Below are 17,673 nucleotides of genomic sequence, written 5' to 3'. Positions count from 1 at the left end.
TCTCCTCGGACAGCACGCCAAATATGCATTTATTCTATCTGACTTATTTGCAAGTGTGAAATCTCAATTCTCCAGCGGCAGCCATCTTTGTAGTAAACGAATTCTACCCAAGCGCTCGTTGGTGACGTGGATGATTACGTTACTGTTGATCATCTGTCCATCACCGTATAAAGCCCGCCCTGACAATTTGATTGGTCCGAACAGCTCTTGTTCGAGCATAATAGCTCCACAACGGATCAAGTCCAGACCGAACTTCCCGACCTAAAAATGTTGTGGGCAGGGCTAAGTTCGGCTGGCATCCAGGCTAATACAGTCAACTTTTAGGATCTACTTTTCATGCTTGAATGTTCCAAAAACACATTATTTCCCCATATTCTCCATTGTTGCGGCTCCTCTCTTCCCAGTCTGTCAGTAACGCTCTGTTTAGTTCCTGTCTCTATGAAGCCCCTCCTTCTGAAAGGACACTGTGCTCTGATTGGTCGGCTGGATCAGTGTGTTGTGATTGGTCGAGCGCTTCGAGTGTGTTTGGGAAATGTCCCGCCCCTTACCATAACCGCCAGTTTCAACACACTACTAACTAACTCAACCAGACCCCGCCCCTTTATTCTGCGTATTAATTATTTAAATGAGGAATATCGTAACGTGTTTGTTCCCGGAAGAAACTCAAGACTACAATGGAGGCGTTTCAGGAGTTCAGAAACACTGACACTGATATAGAGAAGAACTCCCGCTGGAGGGACTTTGTGCTCGAACTGCAACATTACACACTAAAGAAAGATGAACATGAAAACAGCATCTTAGGACAGCACTTTCTCCAGGGCAACCAGGTCCTCCGCAAATCCCTTCATATCACTGTTTCTCTAACATCATCTGAGAGTAGCAAATGTGTCTTCTCTCCTCAGTATAAGCTCTTTATAAATCTTGACTTTCTCCATCAGACCCTCAGAACACCTCCCTCGTGTCTCTCCTGAATATCCTGCAAAACTCCTCATGTTCTGAGTCACGTGTCGTGAATCTGTTCCCTGTCTGACTCTGCATGTGCTTGAAACAATAGTTACTGAGGGAAAATAAATACCATTTAAGTATACATCTTGCTTTTTTACATTTTAACTAAGTTAAGTAATTCAAATTAATAATAAATATTAATTACAAAAATAATCACATTACATTTATGCATTTAGAAGATGCATATATATAAATATATTAATATTTGATTGTCCAAATGTTAATTATATTATATAAATTATACATTACATAAATTACGTTACATATTAAATCATTGTATAAATAATAATACATATAATCTTAAAGGGATAGTTCACTTTGAAATTAAATTTTGGTATGTTTTAACTTACCTCAAGGGCATCCAAGATGTAGGTGTCTTTTTTTCCGCAGTAGTTTCAATTTTGATATTTTTAGGTCAAACCGTTCTTGTCTGTCAGTCATTTAATGCAGGTCTATGGTCACTGTCTCAAAGAGCATGCACAGAGTCCAAATTAAACAATTCCCCATCGTAAGTACACATTGATGGCCTAAGACACGAAACGAGCGGTTTGTGTGAGAAAACGAACAGTATTTATATCGTTTTTTAACTCTTGTACACAGCCACGTCCAAGTGATCTGAGGGCGCGCGCGCATCTAGGTGTGTGACATGTGCGCAGATTGGTGCGTAGATATATATACACTAGATGTCGCCTTGCCTACGGCAGTTCATTGGAAGGAATGCTGTAGGCAAGGCGACATCTGTTCTAGTGTATATATCTATGCACCAATCTGCGCACAAGTCACACAGCAGGATGCGCGAGCGCCCTCAGATCACTTGGACGTGGCTGTGTACAAGAGTTAAAAAACGATATAAATACTGTTCGTTTTCTCACACAAACCGCTCGTTTCGTGTCTTAGGCCATCAATGTGTACTTACGATGGGGAATTGTTTAATTTGGACGATGGGGAATTGTTTTAATTTGGACTCTTGCTCTTTGAGACCGTGACCATAGACCTGCATTAAATGACTGACAGACAAGAACGGTTTGACCTAAAAATATCAAAATTGAAACTACGGCGGAAAAAAAGACACCTACATCTTGGATGCCCTTGAGGTAAGCTAAAACATACCAAAATTTTATTTCAAAGTGAACTATCCCTTTAACTTTAAGTCATTCTGCAGCGTGGTTGAGAACCACTGTGTTGGATTGTTTGGCTCAGTTTTGCTCAGAAGAACATGGGGTTTTGTTTCTATAGAAGCTCATACGGTTTCTTTCCTCTTGTTCTGTTAAGAGCACATGTTGTTCCCAGGGAACTAAACTCACATCAGACAGAATCGGGTCAAATACTGCAAATGTTAGAAAGGGTCTTCAGTGGAAGGGCACACAGCCTTGAAATCACAAACCATAGACATAACAATCCATTTAAACTATAGAAGCACAATGCATCTTCATGCGAAACGTTGACTGTAAATCGATTAAAAGTCCATTTTTACTGAGGAAAGCCCCGAAATTAAGATAGTGTAACTACTGTACTTCGCTGGTTACGGCAAAAAAAAGCACTGAATAACCTGCGATGATGCCACCTTAGGATCAAGATAAACTGTTAAATAAATATTAGGGTTGCACAATATATCGAAATTATCGAAATATCGCAAATGTATATATCACGATATGCATATCGCAACAGCTTGCAATAACTGCATGAACAAAAGACAGAGAAAATCATGAACAAAAGCTCTTGGCTGAATAACTTTGGTAGCTTTAATAAGAATCAGTATATATTTAATTCATACAGTGAAAACTAAGCAGTGTTTTATTTTTACATTTGATTATTCAGTTTCTGTTGTTAATAAACCTAATGCCCTAAACCCTGAGGTTTACACTGATGTTAAAATAACACTTCTGCTACAGTAAAACACTGATGTTCACTTCCAGAAGTTGTAGGGATGTTTTCTAGTCACAAAAAGAATGTGAAACACATGTAGGTTATATAATTTTAAAATATATTTTAAAGATAATTTAAGTTTATTTTACACACTTTAAGTATTATTGTATCGCATATCGAATATCGCATTATTTAATGAGTTATCGCATATCGCATTTAATTTTCTTCAATATTGTGCAGCCCCTAATAAATATAGTATAAATATAGTGCAACATGTCAAATATGATCCTTATATTGTAATCATATGAGAACAAGTTGTAATTGCAGCCGTTGTGTAATTGTGCCTGCTTAACTGAATACATAATGTCAACTAACATATGTATTATATTACAGCCATATTGACACACTCATCTTTAGCTGATAACAGAATACTTACAAATATTTCCGAACTGTAACCTTTTTCTCATCTTTACATTTTTCCAATTCCATATGCTTTTTTTAGACACAATTTTAACAATGAGAGAATAAAGAAACAGTCATTTTTAGCTGAACTATAATAATCCAGCAGGGGTTTACCGTAGAGACTGGGCCATGCGTCTCAGGTCTTCATTTTGCTGTTTCAGTCTCTCCAGCTTGGTGAGGATCTTGGCCAGCTCACGGCTGGAGCGCGGCGCATGTTCGTTGTCTTTCACCAGATGACCCCCGATATAAAAGAGCAACGTCCCCCATGCCAGCAGGACCAGCGCTATCCAGCGCCATGAGCCCGTCCATGGACGCATGCTCTCGCCAAACTCCAGTCACAAATCACGGGCCGGCATGCTGGGTCTGACGAGTAAAGTACAGCTTAAAAGCAAGGCGTCCAAATGTGGAAGAAGGTGAAAAAAAGAACTGGTGCGTCTACGTGTGTACGTCAACACACTGTGGATATTCATACATCGTGACTCGTCAAGAAGACAGATCCTCCATTCTGTTCCTATAGTTGAGGATTGTGGTGTTTTTGGTGTTTCACTGGCGTCTCATTGGCTTTGTTGGGTTCTCTGAATGCATTATTGTCCTGCAGAGAGAAAGAGAGAAAGATGTTACAGAGGAGAAAAACAATGCTGAATGCAAATAATAAAATGTCACCATCTAATTGTAGGTGATTAAACCAAACAAGAAAAATAAATAGACGTATCAACTTTCAAAAGAATGAAGAAAATGCGTCCCATATCTTCTGTTGCTGACATCAAAGGCTGTGTGTTCAATCAAACTCGTCTGTCACTAGACAGATTCATCCTCCAAATCCAAGAACAAAATGGTGCAGGTAAAATAAAACACAGCCCAGGGTACATTCCCTCGCAATAAGGATAAAAATGGCTTGTGTCAACCAAAATGTGTCTCATTTACTGATAAGCTTGTACAAGTTCTTACATATCTGCACTGGAAAAGGTATCGAATACTGAGTGATTCACAAAAGGTGCGTATGAGTATATATTTATTTTCTTCCCCTTGTTTTAATGTTGGTGAATCTGAATTATTATATAAACATTTTGGCTTAACACGTGTTATGTTTCTAAGGCCAACAGGAGTTCAGTTTAGCTTATAAGATAAAATAAAATTATACACAAATATATATATCCAATTCCATATGCTTTTTTTTTTTTTTTTTTTTGGACAAAATTTTAATGATGAGAAAATAAAGAAACAGTCATTTTTAGCTTTACTATAATAATCCAGCAGGAGTTTACCGTAGAGACTGGGCCATGCGTCGTATATATGTATATATTTGTTTCTTATTTTATTTTATCTTATTATTTGATCTTATTTTATACAGTCAAACCAAAATGTATTCAGACATCACGCTATCCTACTATCCTAACTTACATGAATGAATAGTGTCCTGCACCCACTAGTTAAGAAATATCAACATTTAAATATGGTGCATAAATATATTTACTTTTGTATGCTAGCTAAACAATGTTGCTGTGTTGGTAAACCACATGTAAAATCTGAGCCCTGAAACAAAGCCAGCTAAGGACTCTGCTATAGAACACAGAGTCCCAATGGAGATGAACTGAATACAACTAAAATAAAAATGCAGTTCCACACACTCCTGACGCAGCCCTGCCTCGACAGCCGCGAGGATTGATCAAAATGACAATCTCACGACGGTGCAATCTCATGACAGATGTGAGGAGACTCTTAAAACGCCTGGACCCGCTGCTGGTTTGGCAAACGCTGTCGCTCCTCACCACGTACATCTGTACTGCACTCAATCTCACGTCTCAACACTTCTGTTCTCACGGATTCAGACCCTGAAAGCTAAATCCCCATCATTCCCTCAGACGTGTCCCACAGATGTTGACACATGTTTTGTGACTAACTGCAATGCTGTCAAACTGAAGTGATCTGCACACTGGAATGACCCTAGAAAACCCCGCGTCATCAGTTTCCCTCCAGGAATGAGTGAGAAAGACTTTGTGTCTACGCTGCAAGCACACATAACTAGATGTTGTGTTATAATCAACAACACTCACTGCAAGTGATGTGACAGGACACATGACCCTGTGACCCTGTAAGCATGCGATGCAACAGAACTACAAACACACCTTTTCAATTAATAAAGTTACACTACAAGCAAACACAACTATAATATTCCTTCTATAATCAACGACACACTGCAAGTGCATGACATCGGGAACTAGAACACGCTTTTTATCATCAATAAAGCCGTCTACACTCACTGCGAGTGTGCAATGCAACAAAACTAGAAAAGTTCTGTTTTAAAGGGGTCATGATGTGAGAAATAAAACTCAATTACTTGATCTTTGGACATATAAGAGGTCTTTTTACCATTTAAACATCCTGTAAGTTTCATAGCTGAAAGGGGTGGTGTAATGCCCTTTTCACAAGATGTAAAATAAGTCTCTGATGTCCCCAGAGTGTGTGTGTGAAGCTTTAGCTCAAAATACCCCACAGATATTTTTATATAGCATGTTAAAGTTGTCACTTTTTGAGGGTGAGCAAAAACACACCGTTTTGTGTCTGTTCCTTTAAATGCAAATGAGCTGCTGCTCCTGGCACAGGGGGTGGAGCTTCAACAGCTTGTGTCCTTTTACCTCACACAGACATGCACTGGAAATTTCAAAAACTTTTAGCCTTTTATGTTCAAACCGGAGTCAGACAAAGATGGAGAGACTCAAGAAGAAGTGACAACATGTAGAAGCAACAGGACATTTGTGAATGGCTAGTTGATGAATTTATGAAGCTTATGTGTAGTTATCTTCTAGTCATTGATAAGCATATTCTGTCATGATAATCTATAAATCGTGTTCAGGGGGCGGGGTTTATGTAAATTCTAGGGTTGGTGATGTTACTAACCCGGGAGGAATGTGGTGTAGTCTCTACCAGCCGTTTGTTGTAGTCCTTAAAAAGCGATTTCTTTAAAAGCAAATATCTCCCTTTGCTTTGAACTTTGAGTGTCGTAACTTTGCAGATGTTGTTTATGCTCAAACAGCAACATTACACACTAACTAAAGTTAAAAAAGTGAGATCATAATCAACCACCTCTTTAAAACGCCCTCATTACAAACAGGATTTATAAATCAATCTCCAAATATGGCTCGTTTTTGATATTACAGGATCTGTAACGTACATTTGCATATGACCGCCTCCAGAGCAAGACATCGACAAATAGTTGTACATCATCGCACCATAGGCCCCGCCCACTGGCGTTCAGTCACTTAACAGCTGACATTCGCCTTCACTAGATGAGTAAACAGAAGCAAATAGAAGCCATTATAATCACTGACACACTGATACAATATACAGACAAGCGTTCAATTTCAGACGGACTCCACGCACTTGAGTCAGTCGACAACAGGACAACTGAAAGAGTGAAAGAACGTTTGCTTTGATCGTCCAATTTAAACAGATCATTTGCTAATTTCTGACTTCAGAAGGATCCCAGTGTCGGAAACAAGTGTATGGTTTATTTTAATGGCGTCCCGGATCGAGTCGGAGGATTATATGTTAGTTCAGAGCATTTGACTACAGATTATTTCGTAAACGAGACAGAGTAATAGAGAGTTCACAACGAGACACGTTCACAAGATGAAGACGGTTTTATATGAATGTTTTCAAAACGCTCACTCATGCGCAATAGCAACGGGGCGTTGATACTGGTTCCTATCAAATGACGTTAGCCAATCATAACAGTCGCCGTTTACTGACACGCCTTAAAGGAGCAGCGCCTTATAAACAAGACATTTCAGCCCAGAGGGTCAGAATGAAGGTTTAAAACTATTTTTTTGTGTGTGTGTGTGTGTGTGTGCAAAAAAACTTTACTAACCTTTTAAGTGAGCCTCCATGAACATATTAAAAGAATAAAAAATCCATGTCATGACCCCTATAATCAATAAATCTAACTAAACTGCATGCATGCAAATCTATAACACTCCAAGTGAACACAACAAAACTAGAATGTTCTGTTTTAATCAATTAAGTTGTCTTCACTGCAACTGCGTAACCATGCAACAATGCACATGTGACATCTAGTCCTTTTATAATCAATGAAGCTGTCTACACTTTAATCGCATAAACATGCAATACTGCACGCGAACAAAGCAACAAACTACAACACTCCTGTTATAAATCAACACAGATGCAACAGAACGTTACCGTTGTAATCTGCAACACTGCACACGAGTGATGTGAAAGCTACAAGAACACTCATTTTATAATGAGCAAAGCACATAGTCCTGTTGATCGTAAAATGAGCATTCATGATTTTGTTGCATCAGACGGAGCATTATAGAGAAATATGACAGCCTTTAATGAATCTTCATTGAACATTAACAGGACATCAGTTTTCATTAAGTGTGAGACAGAGAGCTGGAGCAAGGGAATACAGTGTGTGTTCACTGAGGGATGATACTGTGTGTCTGCAAACCGGAAAGTTGCCATTTTTATCTCCGAATTCCCCCTGCAGAACAATACAGTTGAGTTGTGTTGAGTTATATGAGATTCCTTTCATCCACACTGATCTAAAGTCAAGTCATATCCAATTTTACTGTTATTTTTCTGATTAAGAAGGAATTGCACAGATCGCACAGATAAATGAATACAAGCCAATCTGACAGACTCTCACACAGACATGAAATGCAAAAAAACTAATCAAAATCAGTCTTAATGTCTTTGGTATTACTGTTCATTATTCATCAGTCAATGTTATTCTAAAGACGAAAATAAATCACAATCTTACAAAAACATTTTAATAAGATTCTCCGCCTCAGAAACATCATGAACTTATGATATCGCAGCCAATTTCACAAACCTGCAGGACAAAATCAATTCTTGCCCTTTTCCCACTAAATATTACTCTGAAATGCATCACATAATGGAAGTAAAATATGATGCAAACATAATTGTGTGCCGTTTACACTTAAATCTCAGCAAACAGAAGTGCTAACTCAGCTCCTGAGAACATCATCCTCATCTCAGGGTTGTTTCAGGGTTTGACAGGAGGAAACGGGGCTAAATCCTGCAGATGTGCTGAGCTGTGTGTGTGTTTCAGAGCGAATCTGTCTTCGATATTCAGCATCAGGGCTGCAGGCTCCTCAAATCTGATGGCTTTTATCATGTTTCCTCAGTAAAGTGAGGAATAAAGAGCAGGTGAGACCCACTAATGAGAGCAGAGACCAATGACAGATACACTTTCCCCCAAACTTTGCCATTTCTGTCAACAGAAGAGCATCTCGGTTAAAGGACTTCGTGGTGAGAGCAGAATCTATTTATGTGCATGATATGTGCGGTTTTGGGAATTGCAAGACCAAAAATGTATGAAACCATTTCTGTTGCATTTATGAGAGAAATTATTGCACTATCTTGCACCCAGCGCAATTGACTTTGTACACCGACGGACGTATCACGCATGTATCATTCCTATTTTGCACCCGCGCACAGCGGACTTTTCCCTCCACAGACGCACGCCGGTAAATTAGGGAATGAACTTGCGCTCCCGGGGACGGTTCAGTGAAAAGAGGAGGCGTGTTCCGGCGCAAACGTTCCCTGGTGCTATTTTGCAGTTTCAGAAAACAATTCCGCCACAGACCAGGAGAAACCTATAGTCTAAAGTCAGTGGCGCGTTATTCAGATACTATTTTAAGGGCGCAGCAGTTCCAATTTTTGCAAACCACGCATAATTACAAGGAAAAATATTACCACACGAGGGAAATCATTGTGGTGTCCATGAAGATGTGAAAAAATAGGCATAAATCTAGCTTACACATTTACCCAAATTATCATACGCCTGTTTAACCGAAGCTAATTTGGGTGTGTTCCTCCATCCACATACAATGTCACTTCTCTGTGTTTTACGGCCCTGACGAGAACGTCGGTCTCCTCGGCTGTGAATCGCTCCTGGCGTGCGCCTGGAAAATCCGCCGTTATAATAGCAATCCGCCATGGAACAAGCGCGCCTGCTTTTAAAGGGAATGTGAGATGACGCTCTGATTGGTTTATTTCACATTACGCCCCAAACCACACCTATGAGTAATGAAGCTACTTCAGACCAACCCATTTTAGATTTGCGCCGAGATCCGCCCACAAAGTTACTTGCGTTTCCCGTTTGATACTTGCGTTTCAGGTTGTTAAAATAGGGCCCATCGAGTGAAAAGGCATCAGACAACTGATGATGAGGAATGATAGCACAAAAATAAGTCATTTGTTGCTTTCTATTAAAGTAGTAGCTCAATTTCTTTAAAAAGTAACATTCACCACTGTACATGTGATGTTGGACATGAGAGTCATTTACAGATGCTGCAGTTTTGCATAAACACTGTACATTTGCCTCAAATTTCTCTAAATATTGTATCTTGTGAATAAAGTGTAATATAAAGATCCTTCCACATCCATTAAAAAGTTTGGCGTCAGTAAGATTTGATCATGTTTTTGAAAGCAGTCTCTTCTGCTCATCAAGCCTGCATTTAATTGACTAAAAATACAGTAAAAACAGTAATATTGGTAAATATTAAAATAACTGTTTTCTATGTGAATATATTTTAAAGTGTAATTTATTCCTGTGATCAAAGCTGAATTTTCAGCATCATTACTCCAGTCTTCAGTGTCACATGATCCTTCAAAAATCACTCTAATATGATGATGTGATGCTCAAGAAACATTTCTGATTATTATTAATGTTGAAAACAGTTGTGCGGCTTCATATTTTTGTGGAAACAATGATACTTTTTATTTTTCAGGATTCTTTGATGAATAGCACGATTGAAAGTTGTGTTGTTCTTTAACATGAAAATAACACATTTTGAAAGTAAAGTGTAATGCACTCATACTTAGATTAAATATTCTAATAATCTCTGATGATTTCAGCTTCAGACGCGTGCAGGTCATGAGATGTTAGAGAAGAGCTGCAGTTCTGTTCCCGTCATGCTTTGCTTTCTCTGACCTTTCAGACTCAAAGCTTCATCATCTTTATGGCACTGAGCAGCTGTCATTTACCTGTCAATCACTCACGAAAGGTCAACCCAAATGACCCGCTCAAAGCGAGCGAGCGAGGGACCGTCAGAGGGTCGTTCATCACGCACTGGTCCCTGCCCCGCAATAGACTTCACAATAAGCGCTGAATGATGCATGCGTGGCCTCACCATGAATTATACTTAAGGTCAATGGTTTGACGGATTACAACAGGAACCTTGCAGAGCACATCCTTGACAACAGTGTGTGTGTGTGTGTGTGTGTGTGGCTACAACGGTCAAGCAAACGGGAATGACAATCTAGGACAGGACACTTCTGGGAAATGCTGGACACAGTTAATCAAACCAGGACACGGGAACAGGGATCTGCCGAGCCACATCCACACAAGAACACAAAGTATGCAATGATCCCATTTCCAAATATATGTTTTTCCTTAAAAAAAGAAAAAAAAAAAACCAACAACAACAACATAGAAACTTCTGTATTGGGATACTAGAAACGGATGTTGACATGCTATAATAAACTACAGTATAGAGAATTAAAAAAAGCAGCTAAATCTTGATTATTGCAGCCAAATTCTACACTTTTGTCTCAATCTGTGTAATAATAGTGATAATATTTAATAAATACATTATATATATATATATATATATACAGTATATATAATTATTATTTGTAATGTGTGAATTATCAAGAATGATAATAATAACAACAATTAAGTATAATAACAATTCCCGCTTTCAAATTACATCAATGTATATTTATTGACTAATAATAATATACAAAATTAAACTTTAATAATAAAAAATAATCTATATTTTATAAATCGATTGCTTCCTAATCTAATGATAATATTTAATACATATATCTATTAAATATAATTATTAAATTATCTAACTTGAAACATGATGATGATGAATGATAATAATAATACAGTAATACAAACTTTTATTTTTTTATTTTTTACTACTACTAACAATAGTTAGCCTAATAGTAAACATAATACTTAATTTACACTTTTCAACGTACATTTATTGACAAATAATAAAAAATTATTTTACCGTTAATTATGATAATAATACACAGACTTAATAAAATGCATTTATTACTAAAGCAATTAAGTAAAATAACAATACACTTTTCAACTTACTTTGACTAATAGTACTAATTATAACAATAATAATAATTCAAACTTTTGAAGTATATTGAACTAATTAAATAATAATCATAGTTATAGTTATCTAAATTGATAGCTTCCAAATCTAGAATATCAGTAAAAATACAGATCAAAATGTGACATCTTGAAGTAAGCTACAGCGAATTAAAAGATTTTCAGTGATTTCACAGCAAAATGTCAAGGATTTTTAAAAGTACTGCACATATAAGATAAAACCCTTTCAATCCGACACACAGCATTCAGCTTTAAAACCAAGATGAAAAAGAAATTCTTACATTCAACATGTTTTTCACTTGTTTTCACAGAGTTTATAATGACTGAAGTTGCTCTGGCCTTTAAATGTGTGCGTATTCTGGTAGTGTTTACTGATGTTTTATTTAGATCGTGCTCACACTGACTGTTCTTCCACTGACATAAGTGATCTGAGATCTAGATAACCGTGAAGGATGATGCCGTATATGATCAGACAGGTTTCAGCAGCCGACAGCTTCTCTTCAGCATTAGTGGATTAAACTTCAGGCTTGTAATCTTAAAGTGGCGGACGGGTTGATTGTTCTGGAGAATAACTCGAGCCCTGAAACCCATCATGTCCTTGAGCGAGACACTAAACATTTGCTCCCGAGGAAATGTCCCTGTAGAAAGAGACTGTCAGTCATGTTAGAAAAGACACAATCAGCTAAATGTCAAATAACTCCTGTAGAACCACATAAATCTATAAAGTTTCTGCCGAGGACATTTTGCTGACTCGCAGTATTCTGGTAATGTGATGTGGACAGAAAACACCAGGGGTTGTGCATCGTTTAGAACTGATCTGAGAATGCCTTTTAAATCCCAGTGCGATTCATGAACTTGAACAGGAAGCAGAATTGCAGTCCAGAATTTGATTTGATTGGAAGTAGAATAAAAAATGGTTTGGTTGGAAGTTTTAAGGTTCATAGATAGATTTATAAATAAAATGGTAGGTAGAATGATAGATAGAACAAACAGAAAAAAACAAACGACAGACAGACAGACAGACAGACAGACAGATAGATAGATAGATAGATAGATAGATAGATAGATAGATAGATAGATAGATAGACAGACAGACAGACAGACAGAAAGACAGAAAGACAGACAGACAGACAGACAGACAGACAGACAGATAGATAGATAGATAGATAGACAGACAGATAGATAGAAGGACAGACAGATAGAAGGACAGACAGATAGAGAGATATATAGACAGACAGACAGACAGACAGATAGATAGATAGATAGATAGATAGATAGAAGGACAGACAGATAGAAGGACAGACAGATAGAGAGATAGAGAGATAGATAGACAGACAGACAGACAGACAGACAGACAGACAGACAGACAGACAGATAGATAGATAGATAGATAGATAGATAGATAGATAGATAGAATGACAGACAGACAGACAGAATGACAGACAGACAGATAGAACGACAGACAGACAGATAGATAGATAGATAGATAGATAGATAGATAGATAGATAGATAGATAGATAGATAGTTAGATAGAACACACACACACACACACACACACACACACACACACACACACACAGACAGACAGACAGACAGACAGACAGATAGATAGATAGATAGATAGATAGATAGATAGATAGATAGATAGATAGATAGATAGATAGATAGAACGACAGACAGATAGAAGGACAGACAGATAGAGAGACAGACAGACAGACAGACAGACAGATAGATAGATAGATAGATAGATAGATAGATAGATAGATAGATAGATAGATAGATAGATAGATAGATAGATAGATAGATAGATAGATAGATAGATAGATAGATAGATACAGGTGCTGGTCATAAAATTAGAATATCATCAAAAAGTTGATTTATTTCAGTAATTCCGTTAAAAAAGTGAAACTTGTATATTATATAGACTCATTACATGCAAAGTGAGATATCTCATGCCTTTATTTGTTATAATTTTGATGATTATGGCTTACAGCTTATGAAAACCACAAAATCAAAATCTCAGAAAATTAGAATATTACATGAAATCACACAGTAATTACACAGTGATACCATGGTCATTGAACCAGGTTTTGGTTCTTTTGGCAGTGTGGGCCGGTGCAAATCCTGCTGGAGAATGAAGGAAGCATGAAGTGCTCTGGAAATGTCCTGGTAGACGGCTGCGTTGACTCTGGATTTAATAAAGCACAGTGGACCAAAGTCCTCTTTTCTGATGAGAGCAAATTTTGCATCTCATTTGGAAACCAAGGTCCCAGAGTCTGGAGGAAGAATGGAGAGGCACACAATCCAAGATGCTTGAAGTCCAGTGTGAAGTTTCCACAGTCTGTGTTGGTTTGGGGAGCCATGCCATCGGCTGGTGTTGGTCCACTGTGCTGTCCACTCAACGCAGCCGTCCACCAGGACATTTCCAGAGCACTTCATGCTTCCTTCAGCAGACAAGCTTTATGGAGATGCTTCCTTCATTTTCCAGCAGGATTTGCACCGGCCCACACTGCCAAAATAACCAAAACCTGGTTCAATGACCATGGTATCACTGTGTAATTACTGTGTGATTTCATGTAATATTCTAATTTTCTGAGATTTTGATTTTGTGGTTTTCATAAGCTGTAAGCCATAATCATCAAAATTATAACAAATAAAAGCTTGAGATATCTCACTTTGCATGTAATGAGTCTATATAATATACAAGTTTCACTTTTTTAACGGAATTACTGAAATAAATCAACTTTTTGATGATATTCTAATGTCAATATGACCAGCACCTGTAGATAGATAGATAGAAGGACAGACAGATAGAAGGACAGACAGATAGAGAGATAGATAGATAGACAGACAGACAGACAGACAGACAGACAGACAGATAGATAGATAGATAGATAGATAGATAGATAGATAGATAGATAGATAGATAGATAGATAGATAGACAGACAGATAGATAGATAGATAGATAGATAGATAGATAGATAGATAGATAGATAGATAGATAGAAGGACAGACAGATAGAAGGACAGACAGATAGAGAGATAGACAGATAGAAGGACAGACAGATAGAGAGATAGACAGACAGACAGACAGACAGACAGACAGACAGATAGATAGATATATAGATAGATAGATAGAAAGATAGACAGACAGACAGATAGAACGACAGACAGACAGATAGATAGAACACACACACACACACACACACACACACACACACACACACACACACACACACACACACACACACACACACACACTCACACTCACACTTCCTCTGTTCTCACATTGTGCTGAGAATCTGTTGTTTGTTCAAACTGTTTTTCAAACAAGTCTTTTAATTAGGACAGCAGAGCAAATAATGAGCAGTCAGACGTCTCCTCTGATGTATCAGGGTCTCTGGTGTGTGTGTGTGTGTGTGTGTGTGTGTGTGTGTGTGTGTGTGCGCGCGATTCATTAGCGGTGTCCAAACACACTGAAGGAGAGGTGCAGCTTGTGTGTGTCCGGCACAGGAGATATATCGATCAGTTCAGGGGCTCGAGGACGGGGTCACACACACACGGTCACACACACACAGGTCACACACACGGGTCACACACACGGGTCACACAGCTGAAACTGAGATGTGCTTTCATGTGCACTCGCAGCACAAGAGATTTCAACTCACAGGGTTTGGATTAATAAAAAAGGAATGGAACGATGGGATGAGAAACACTTTACTATCTCAGTTATTTCACCGAGACAGAACTGAGATGAGATGGAGACCAAAAGTCAAGTCAAGTATATTTGTATAGCGCTTTTCACAATACAGATTGTATCAAAGCAGCTTCACAGTATTAAATTAAAATAATACAACAAGGTTTGTTTCTAGTGAAATTTATTGATTGATAAAATTAAATTAAATATTCCCAAAATATCCCAAACTGAGAAAGCCAAATGCAACAGTGGCAAGGAACCGAAAAACTCCATCAGGTGACCTAATGGAGATAAAAAAAAACCTTGGGAGAACCCAGGCTCAGTCGGGGGCCAGTTCTCCTCTGGCGTTTATGAACTAGAGACCGGATTTAACTGTAAGATTAAGAATATTATATGAATGCCTGGCTGAAGAGATGCGTCTTTAATCTAGTTTTAAACTGGGAGAGCGAGTCTGAGCAACGAACAGTATCCGGAAGACTATTCCAGAGTTTTGGAGCTAAATATGAAAATGCTCTCTCTCCTTTGGTGGATCTGGATATCCTAGGTATGACCAAAAGCCTCGAATTTAGTGATCTTAAAGAGTGCGATGGATTATAGGGCGATAGAAGATCCGTTAAATAGACTGGAGCTAAGCCGTTTAGGGCTTTATAAGTCAGTAGCAATACCTTATAATTAATACGGGACTTTATAGGTAACCAATGTAGTGATGATAAAATTGGTGTTATATGATCATATTTTCTTGATCTAGTAAGAACTCTAGCGGCGGCATTTTGGACTAACTGTAGCTTGTTTATTGAGGATGCAGGACAACCGGCTAATAAAGCATTACAGTAATCTAGTCTCGAGGTCATGAATGCATGAACTAACTTTTCTGCATCAGAAACTGATAGCATGTTACGTAGCTTAGCAATGTTTCTAAGGTGGAAAAAGGCTGTTCTTGTAACATATGAAATATGATTTTCAAAAGACAGGTTGCAATCTAGTATAACACCCAGGTCTTTTACTGGAGAAAGGAGAAGAGATCTCCACAATGTCTCAAACTCTACACAGATTTTCCAAGATAAGTCTGCAACTAAAACTGAAACTATTAAAAACATGTTGGTTCTTGAAATAAAGCTGAAACAAAAATAGAATATAAATATTAGCTGAAAACTTTAACTAAATGAAAATGTTGCCCTTTTTTAAATAAACTGAAACAAGTTAAACTGAAGAAGCGCTAAAATTATTAACTGGAAATAAATAAAAAACTAAAGCTGAAATAAAAATAAAAATAAATGAAACCTAAATATTAATATTAACCGAAATGTTACCGAAAAACTAATAAAATGACAAATGCACATAATGAAATTACTAAAAATTAAACAAAAATTTCTGAAATATAAAAATATGATCATTCAAAATATTAATAAAACTAAAATAACACTTGTCTGCGATCAAAAGTGAGAGATCTCAATATGAATTCAGATATTTCTCATCAAATGTATCAAAAGAAAAATGACAGATAGAGAGATAGTGCTGAGAAAAATATCCAATATTTATAAAATATAATTAATATATATTTATACATGTATTTTATATGATAAAACTTTTTTTTTTTCCCTAATGGAGTTGATCCATTAATGAAACATAAGTCTCATAAAAAGTAATTATTATAAATGTAATTTATTTTCAATAAAATGTAATATTTAAAAAAATATTACTTTTTGGCTTACAAGAGTATCATTGAGAAACACTGTTTTTAGTTAATCCTTCAAACAAGCAAACAGCTTAGAACTCTATTAATTCTCCTGAGCTATGAAAGGGCACAATCTGAGTTGGACTTGTGTTGATTGTTTGCTGTTATACCAATCGTGGACTTATAACACCACATAAGAACATAAGAATAATACATCATGTCCTTGTTTACGCATGCACACACACACACACGCAGTGAAAGGTCACCCGTGGAGAGCAGTAATTTGACATGCTGTCTTTTTTTAATTACCAGAAATGGACTGCAGGGGACAAACTTGACCTTTACTACCTGTGGAACATAAAGCACAACTGCAGCGCGCGTGTCTCTCTGTGCGTCTCTCTGCGCGTCTCTGCGTTAATGAGCCGCGGTGACAGCTGACCTTTAGCGCTCCACAGGCTCCGGTCACAGCGGGGACACAACTCACATCAGTCATTTACTTAAAACAACACAGAGGACGTTTATGAAGCTGGGGAAATACATGACAAAACTGCAAAGTCGGGTATCATACTGTACTTCACATCTCTGTCTTACAGCATCATTCTCAACCACTAGCTTTATAGACTGATGATAGGCTACCATCACTTTATCACAAAACCTAGTGAGCAGCCTAACTAGACAGCAATCCTATCAAAGTAGGCAGGCAAAATCATAAAATGCATTGTGAAAATATCCTCCTAAATGGATAACGGTGATTACAAAACATATACTTCAGTCTAATTATAATTCAA

The 17,673-nt window shown here is 37.5% G+C and overlaps 1 protein-coding gene across 2 annotated transcripts in view; it reads right to left on the bottom strand.

Annotated features, from left to right (window-relative positions):
* fut8b (fucosyltransferase 8b (alpha (1,6) fucosyltransferase)) overlaps nucleotides 1-17,673 on the bottom strand; it is a 120,970-nt gene that overhangs the window by 34,753 nt on the left and 68,544 nt on the right. For both annotated transcript variants that reach the window (XM_079888844.1, XM_079888843.1), the window contains one exon: nucleotides 3,448-3,925. In XM_079888844.1, the coding sequence (XP_079744970.1) occupies nucleotides 3,448-3,650 (203 nt within the window). In that variant the 5' untranslated portion in view covers nucleotides 3,651-3,925. The remainder of the gene's footprint in view (nucleotides 1-3,447; nucleotides 3,926-17,673) is intronic.

This window comes from Squalius cephalus, assembly GCF_949319135.1.
Source record: "Squalius cephalus genome assembly, chromosome: 12".
Classification (NCBI taxonomy): Eukaryota; Metazoa; Chordata; class Actinopteri; order Cypriniformes; family Leuciscidae; genus Squalius; species Squalius cephalus.
The sequence above is the reverse complement of the archived record's forward strand: the minus strand, read 5'-3'. Positions and strand labels throughout refer to the sequence as shown.